This window comes from Pholcus phalangioides, unplaced genomic scaffold (genome assembly GCF_987345545.1).
Source record: "Pholcus phalangioides strain wild (caught in Gottingen) unplaced genomic scaffold, Ppha-v1.0 ptg000042l_1, whole genome shotgun sequence".
Taxonomy (NCBI): Eukaryota; Metazoa; Arthropoda; class Arachnida; order Araneae; family Pholcidae; genus Pholcus; species Pholcus phalangioides.
Genome location: NW_028301628.1, coordinates 23,249,456 through 23,258,974, shown reverse-complemented (window position 1 = coordinate 23,258,974; position 9,519 = coordinate 23,249,456). Strand labels below are relative to the sequence as shown.

The 9,519-nt window shown below is 38.5% G+C and overlaps 1 protein-coding gene across 1 annotated transcript; it reads left to right on the top strand.

Moving 5' to 3' along the window:
- Nucleotides 1-286: 286 nt before the first annotated feature.
- Nucleotides 287-6,002, top strand: LOC149064672 (uncharacterized). The gene is made up of 3 exons (XM_089255489.1): nucleotides 287-687; nucleotides 3,034-3,185; nucleotides 5,807-6,002. Exons 1-3 carry the CDS (start codon nucleotides 439-441, stop codon nucleotides 5,952-5,954), a joined length of 549 nt encoding a protein of 182 aa, XP_089111615.1. The 5' UTR covers nucleotides 287-438; the 3' UTR covers nucleotides 5,955-6,002.
- The last annotated feature ends 3,517 nt before the right edge of the window (nucleotides 6,003-9,519 follow it).

Below are 9,519 nucleotides of genomic sequence, written 5' to 3'. Positions count from 1 at the left end.
AAAAATGTCGGAAATCGGAAAGGAATCGTACATGATTCTCATCTATAGGAATGCAAGGCAAGCATCCATACCCGTCCATTATAATTTCATACGCGTTACTGCGTTTTCTAAGTTACTCATTTGTGAAATTTCCTCACACTGGAGAGTCGAACATGCACCTACACAACAACAACAGAAAATACAGCATATCCATAGAACACTTACGTATGAAAACAGAAATCATTGTTGCACAAATCTCGCACATTGTCGCGATTATTTTCATGCAGGTACTCGGAAGAAGGCTCATATTATTCGATACCTTTCGATACAATTCACCAGCACAAAGTATTCGGCAGCAAAATTGAATAAATTCCTAAATCAAAATTGGATCGCCCTGTTTTGGATAGCCGCAAACACCAACCATACTTGAAGAGTTGACCAGGTTTCAGATTTATCGCCATGACTTATAAGATACGTTTCGTTCTTCTGATAGCTTTCTCGCTGTTCATGACCTGCGGCGAGAACCCCGAGTGGCAAGTCTTTTCCGATGCATACGCGAACGCACACGCCATGAACTGGATAACTCACGCGTTCGCCAGGGCGGTACTTGCGACCCTGATCAGTTCGTGCGGGAGGATGGTGACGAAGGCACTGAACTTCTACGGGTACAAGTTTCAGCCGAACTACACGAAATGCATCATGATGGACGTGAGTAAATTTTCAATCATTCCATAATAATTTTGAGCCTGTTTATTCGTTAAATAGTTCTTAAACGGTAAGCTAATTCGATATGAGTTATGAGGGCAATTTTATAAATGCCAGTACAGTTCCCAACACGACTGGACTTTTGGGGGGTAGAAATGAAGCAGCTTTGTTAAAATGCTACTTGATGAAAATTGGTTTTCGTAACGAAATCGTTTTTTTTCCGGTGGCGTCCCTAATATCGCTCTTCCTCGGCGATATAAGCCAATTTTATAAGATGGCCAGATAACGTTGCGGAAAATTTTGATGCACAGTTGTCATACTGGCTCTTCGGACGATTTTTCTTAGAGGATTATACCAGAAAACGATATGATCCTTGTTCCTATTTAGAGTTTCGACGATCTGTCAAAGTCACTCTTCTCAAGAACCCCTATTTAGTCAGGCGCCATTAGAACCGCCTTTAGGCGTGTGCGACAGGTGTGATCGCACCGGGCCCCACGTGGTTCTAATCCTGAATTTCCACCAATTCTGTAATTATTTGTTAATTGTATTCAAAATTTTCATGGGAGCGGGAATTATTGTTGACACAATTATTTTTTCTCATTTTCGATTAATCTATTCTGGATTTTCTCTCACTAGTTCTCAAACAATTTCTCCCATCAGGTTCTAATTTTAATTAGTTTTGGAACTATATCTTCCATCAATTTAAAATTATCTTTAGTTCAAATTTTCCATTAAAATTATTATTTTTGTTAATTTACGCTCTCTTAATTGTGTTGATTTTTTGTATGAATATTTTTCATCTTCCTGAAAATTTTGCAATAACGTATGAATTTTTTGATGCCGATTCTTATCCCAGAACATATAAAATCGGGCCAATGGACTCAAACATTATTAGCATTCTATTGTTTTCGCACCGGACCCCGCGTAAGTAGAGAGCGGCCCTGGAGAGGTGTGATTTAAAGTTGCTAATATTACTTAACCGTACATGCACCTCGTACACATTCCTCTATAGAATTTTAGTCACAATTCACTACGGAGGTGATTGTCAGAAAACGAAATCTCACACACACACACACACACACACACACAGAGTCTATATTACATTACTACACATGATCTGAAGTTACTAGCACCGTATATAAAGGCGCATGCTTAAAGTAGCTTATAAATTCTGCGCGACGTGGCTGATTCTGAATTCTGAGCAATGTGGGAAGTGGCTTGTCACCAAGCCGAGAGCTCAGACTTCAAACTTAGCACGTTGTGAGAATTAAATTTATTCAGACCTTATTTTATTTAATTTTGTTATGGATGGATTGATTTCCCTTCCCCGAAGAAAGAGTAACATATAAAACGCGTATAGATTTGTCAAAAAAACATTTATATCACTCAAAATAATATAATATTGGAGTGTCATCAGGAAATATTCTGGAACATAAATCTCGAAACTTAACATCAGTTTTAAATTTGTGGTTTCACGAAGACCCTGTCATTCACTAGAGAATTTCTGAGGCTCAGAAGGTCCTTTGGTCAAAAATGACATGATTCATGGCTTTGGATTATCTGAATATTTCGAGTGAGGCTATGGGATGCGATGCTCGATGGGGATTCGGAGCTTGTCTTGAGTGGTAATGTTAACTGACAGCGATATTTAGCCTTCATTTGTTCAGAAAATTGAATTTATTGTTTCATTACTTCAGAACATTACCTATGGGTTTGTGTTGTTTCCTAGCATTATCATAACGGCAACCAATTAGTTAGAAATTTTTTCTTAATATGGACCAGGTTGTCGTACGGAATATTAGTGCATCGTAACAGGATCACAATTTATGGAATTTCACCCTGGTTTTGTAATTTAACATAAAATCTGGGGAATTTTCAGAATTTTCATCTTTGTATGGATTGAGGGAAACAGCCCCAAATCAAAAGAGTATCCGTGGAAACCTTCTCTGCTTTCGAAAAACTATACTGGGAAAGCTACGTAACCTGAAAAAATGTTGGAAAATATAGAGATGATTTCAAAACCGGCTAAAACATCGATATTCAAAAGTCATCAGTCATCATTCTCCAGTCATTAATATTCATCGGTATAGAAACATGGATTTGTCGAGAAAATGAATATTAATGGGAGCCAGTTGCAAACTGGGCCTTTCTGACCTGATCAGGGTTCTCAGGTTATGAAAACTGCCCGTTTTGGTTTCATATCGCTCGAAAATTCAGTGCGATTAATAATCATTACCTCAACGAATTATCAATAAAAAATCTCACAAATTTCCCAACTCCATCCCTGAGTCATATAAAAAAAAATATGTTGTTGAATCATTTTCTCTCATCATATATTCTTTATATTAGGTCATGGCCTATGCAACAGCCGGTTTCTTACCATCTGATTTATTGTGGATATGCTTTACGTCCGTGCCCATTTATCTCGTGTCCATCATTTCGACCGTCGATTCGATAATGGGAGCCATATCTGCTATGTGTGGCGTCAACCAGAAGCTCAGGTATAATTCCAAAACATACAATTTGATTCCGTACACTAAAATTTGCAAAAAAAAAAAAAAAACTCCGATTGAAAAATATCGATTGCGGCATCATTATAGACAGGCGATTCCTTGCTTGATCTGATACGTTCCAAGGTTGGTCATGGGTGAGTATTGTGGCTGCTCCACTATTGTCAATTATCGTCAAAAATGTTGGAGGCTGAAAGGTATTAGAAGGCTCGTTAAAGAGACCAGGACCTTCCAGCCTTCACCCAAGTCATTCCGCAGAGAGCAGGCAGACCTTCAACACGATCCTTGCATAACATGAAAATTCAAGCATTTGCCATCTTTACTTCAATTATGTGGAAATACATACCACATAATAATAAGTAAATACTACTACCGATACTACTAATATTCACCGAATGTCAAAAGAGTCGCCTTGGCTTCCCAAAATGTCAATACGCCTGGCCACATATTGGTCAAAGAACGCCAACGATCACAACATGCGTTGGCGTATCAATGTGTTCTGGAAGCAAGTGTTCAGCCAAAGAGCGATTTGGCTAAGCTGGTCAAGTGTGTAGCCTATGCCACAGATACATTATTGCAACAGGGGAGGCAAACATTGGAAGCAAATATTTGCGAATGACTATTAGACCAGATTGAACATGAGAGCGGTCCTAGCTTCAATAACATGAAGGACAATTAGACTTTCCGGATAAGACCTTAATGAGGAGGAAGAGTGGAGAAGGATTCTTAACCTATGGGTCACTATCCCAACTTGATTATCTGGGACTTCTGTGAGATGGATCATACAAATCAACTTACGAACTGGAATTTTTTAGTTATGGGTCATGATCCAAACTTGATTATCAGGGCCTTCCGAGATGGATCTTACAAAATCCACTCACAGCTAGCGACTTATGAACTATGAGTCAAAGCCCGAATTTGATTCAGAGGGGCTTCCGAGATGGGCCATTCATATCCAATTACGGCAAATTATTCTTGAGCTATATAGGTCACAACCCGAACCTGATCCTCAGTGGCTTCCAAGATGAGCCGTACAAATCCACTTACAGTTAGTTATAAATGCAGTTACTGCATCACTGGTTTCACAAATGTCGAAAATCAAACAGTCCCATGGGTCGCAAAACTCATCTTGTTGTTAATTGTGGGTCGCGGGTGGGAGGAAGTTCAGAACCCCTGTCTTAATGCAGTGTGTGATCTTTTGAAATTAACCACTGAGTGGAATTTTATCACGCCCTAGAGATCATTTCAAAATAGTTTCCAGCAGCTAGACTTTCTTAGTTTACACTCACACACACACAAAGTATCATTAGATGCAAGGTCATTATGAGATGAAACACTGAATATTTACAAATCTCAGCATAGTTTCAAATGATTCGGAAAGATTTCAATATATCCTTATCATTTCAAGCATTGAATTATTTCTCAGGGAATTCGGGACACACAAAAATTCATCTTTTTTTTATATAGTTTCACCGAAATTAGGGAAGTCCACAGCAATTCGAAATTTTCTTAATGAGGGGAAGGATTAATTAATCATCCGATTTCAGATCATTAAATTTCACTATCCAGATATATCGAGATCTATCTTCCCAAAGATGGAGGTTTAATCGATGTATATCTATGAACTCACAATCGAAACGTCAATTTATATATAACAGGTTATCAAAATTAAACATCTTAACTTTACTGAACACCATCTCTGGTCATATCGCCATGCAGTAACTTACCAGCGATTGAGTTGGGTCAGAAATCTTTCTTTCTAGAGCAGGGGCGCACATCCTCCGACCTGCAGGCCAATTGAGGCCCACCTATGGAATATCCACCGGTATTAATGCATCAATGCACACAACGCGGTAAATACCTATAGACCTGAGTATATTCCCTCATATACAAATACGGGATATCACAAATTGACTCCAAAAAATGTCAAACGCAAGTAAAGTTGTAAAGTTGTCGGTTATAGCCAAAAAAAAATGTCAAAGGCAAATAAAATTGACAATGACAGCAAACAATTGTCAAAAGCAAGTCAAGTTGCCAATTACGGCAAGAAATTTCAAAAGGCAAGTAAAGTTACCCATTAAAGTAAAAAAAATGTCAAAGGCAATTAAAAGAGCCATTTGCATTCAAAAGATCAAAAGATTGTCAAAGGCAATTAAAAGAGCCATTTGCATTCAAAAGATCAAAAGATTGTCAAAGGCAATTAAAAGAGCCATTTGCATTCAAAAGATCAAAAGATTGTCAAAGGCAATTAAAAGAGCCATTTGCATTCAAAAGATCAAAAGATTGTCAAAGGCAATTAAAAGAGCCATTTGCATTCAAAAGATCAAAAGATTGTCAAAGGCAAATGAAGTTGTTAAATTGCAGCCAAAAATTTTTTTTGGGAGGTACCATTTTGAGATGTCATCTATGAGTGATCACCTCAAGTCGGATAGGGAAAGAATATTTCAATGTTCTTTTCGCAGGATCGACATGCGGACCTGATGGTAGCCTTCGTGGTGGTAGACGAGCATTTCACCACTGTGCCGCTTCCCTCCATATAAACTGTTCTAATGACACTAAAAATTCGAACACCTCACAGATACATATTCAACATATTTTCTCCTCATATATAGCCAGTCGAGTTTCTTGAACGGCCGAAGTCATTCGAACGCTGGAAATGAGACGACTGATGGAGAAGGTGAGAAAGTCGAAACTGCTGAACTCAACAAGCCAGCAGATGACAAATGTCCCGGCCAAGGTTGTTGCTTGCATGTCCAGTGAAGTCATGGACTTTTGAGATTTTTCAGACAAATAAAATAGTTGTTCAGGAAACGTTGTACATGTGATGATGATTTCTCAATCATGCTTCTCCATTTATACAAATCCGAAGAATATGGAATCGCTCTGATATTAAATGACGTGATGTAGTGTTCATTGTTTTTCAACCTGTGGTCCGCGAATACCCGGGCATCCGTGAGTACTTTTAAAGAGATCCACAGGATCATTTTTTTTCGTTTCCTATCATTGCATAAATGATACAAATACAAATACAAATACACCGCCACAACAGGCAAATTGCCCAACGAGGTGGCTGACATCATGGATCCCCGAACCCTTTTTTACCCTACCTACGAGCCCTACCTACTACTGCTACACCTCACATGCACCCCGCCCACAACCCCCCGCGGAACCCCCAACGAATCGGTACATGCGGGAAATGTGCGTGTACGTGTAGTGAAACCTGACGTGAAGTTTTTTTTGTTTCTCTGTAATGCTTGTTATGTGTAGTGCTGCCATCTGCCACCAGTTTTTTTTCAAACTATGAGTGAAGTGTTATGATTGAAAGATTTTTCGTTGTAGGACTGTTGCTCTCTGTGGCGAGACTTTTTAACGGGGAGATCGGCTCGCATTTGCGCCTTGAAGTTGGGAACCACAGAAAACCAACTTCAGCCGACCACCACTGTGGGGTTCGAACCCGGATCCTCGCATCGCGAGTCCGTCACTATAACCACTCGACCACCACAGCGGCTTGGAGTAGTTATACAGGGGGATCCACGATGTCACTACAAAGGGTCTGCGACATGAAAACATGAGAAACTTTAGATCTCGTTCACTTTTGCAAATTAGGTTGAAGATCGTGGGACACACAAGATTACTCCGATAGCCACATTTCAACCTGCAGGGCCACGCATAGGTTGAACATACCAGGTTTCCCATAAATTCGTAAAGGGTATAAAAATTCAATGAATTGGTTTAGATTGTGAACCGCGTTACAACAATACTCGGTATGATAAATACCTCAGCAATCTTATTTTTCCAAGTCTTGTTAATGTCTATACTCTTCAGTTACATTGCTGCCTCTGAATGTAACAAAAATACCTCTATAACGATATTATTTCTGGGTCCTTTTTGCAGAGTACCGTTATATCTAGGTTTCACACTATGTGAATGCGTTTGAGAAAAAAATTGTTCTCACGAAGTGGGATTTTTTTTTTTTTGGAACGGACAAAAATATAGTTCAAATCTTTGTGGATATAAGGCGCTGGGCAGGAATGTTTGGACCTGCACTTTTCTTCAATCTCTTATGAGTCTGAAATACATAAAGCTTAAGTCGGTGATTCGTGGCTGAGGTGAAATTACTCCACAGGAGTGATTTGTCCACTATTGGTCAACATTACAATGAAAGCGGAATATAAGCGCTATTAATTTGGAAATTCAGAATTGAGCTGTTTATCGTGCATCCTGCGGTTTGTGTGTATATATATATATATATATATATATATATATATTATGACTCTTGATTCGCATATTTCCAGTGATTTGAATTTTTTGCAACGCTCTCTATTGACAAAAAGTTAAACCAAAGTTTTTTTCCAAAAGAAAACTTTCCTCGAGGGAGAACAATTTTTTTGACAAACTACATTCAAATATGCTACTTTATTATTTTTCATTTTTATAGATTTTCAAACTATTTACGGATTTATGTATCACCTTGGACATATCCTATAGGTTTGTATATATAAATAAAAGATATTTATAATATCTCTTTCGAATTGTAGCTTATTTAAGCATGAATATGAAGATCATTGGAGAGATCTGTGAATATGTTTCTGTTGTTTTATTTTTTGCTACTGATCCTTTTATACAAGGTGCTCAAAACTGACAGGCCCATTTGGAAATGAGTTTTAAAAAAACGGTAAGCGATATGAACGACAGCACTATAGTCAAGGCCGCAACTAGAGGGGAGAGGCGGGTCTCGTGCCCCGGGTGCTGCACCCGAGGGGGCGCAAATTTCTTTCTGAAACCTCTCCTTCAACATCACAAAGGGGCGTCAAAATGCGCGCTTGTCCCTGGTGACCAAGCATCTAGTTACGGCCCTGACTATAGTAGCTATACACAGGGTAAACGTGACATGTTCTGCCAAAGCAATGGAGGGAGGGGGTAATAGACGAGTCCAAGTGGAACATGTTATTATGGTGTTACATGAATTATGGTGGAGAGACAATTATGGTAGAAAAATGCGTCAAGTTTGAAAGTAAAAAAAACGAATTTGTGAAGTTTTTGTGAAATCCCTATACTCAAAGTCAGCACATTTGGAAAGAACTGAAGAAATCCTAGAACGCGTGATACCAGTATCGTTAAAATATCTGGTTTTATTGGCGAGCTAACAAAAACACACATACACACAAGCGCTGATAGATTGGCGAACGTTCAAAATCGAAATGCTGCCAAAGTTTTTAACCGCCATTTCTGCAAACACCCTCGCAGCTACAATCGATCAAATTTACAAAAAACTTGTCCATTGCACCAGCTTTCGAAAGAGTCTATAATGAATCATATCGGTGCCGCGGTTGTGGTCTAGTGACAAACTCGCATCGCGAGGTTCCGGGTACGAACCCCATCGTCGCCACAGCTGTGGTCGGCTGAAGTTTGTTTTCTGTGGTTTCCAACTTGAAGGCGCGAATGCGAGCCGATCTCCCCCTTAAAAAGTCTCGCCACAGTGTGTGAGCAACAGTACAGATGTAATTCAATCATTACACTTCGCTCCCTTCACTTCTGAAATATAGATGGCAGCACTGAAAAATTAAACACAACACAAAATACGCACTCAGACTGATAGGTACACACGCGTACACTTCCGGAACAACTCACTGGGTAGTAAATTGCCATAGATGACGATCGGCCTGAGCTGTGATCGGTTTGAAAAGAAAGAAAATAATCATATCGGTGTGTGTGTCCCAGTTCAGGAGAAATTCAGCCTTTTGTTTAGTCCTTTTAATATGTGTTTGCCAAAAATATTCAAACGCGAGTAAAAGTGTCAATCGCAGCCAAAAATAAATGTAAAACTAGTAAATTCATCATTTATAGCAGCAAAAATTTTTACTGACGACTACATCCAAAAAATGATTGTCAAAGGCAAGTAAAGTTGTCATTTACTGCCAAATAAAAATTTTTAAAGTTGCTATTTATGCCAATAAATTTGGGAAAAGTTTGTCAAGTGTCACGCTATCGATGAAATTGCCGAAAAAAAATCCAATCACCAGAAATAGAGATCTACTGGAAGTCACAATGGATTGAAATTTAATTAAAAAAATTGTATTTGTTTGACAAATATAACACGAATATATATTTATATAACTGCTGTTTATTATTAATTATCATGTATCATAAATATCAATATAATCTATATAACTGCAGTTTAATATTAATTATGATACTCATATTTATCATAGCATATTCATTAGAGTAATCTTAATTCTTGATTCCAGTAAAGAATAAAGTTCAAGCAAGCGTCGTTGAAGAAACAGGACATTTTATAAAAGCTTTGGCGGGCTAATCGTAGAAT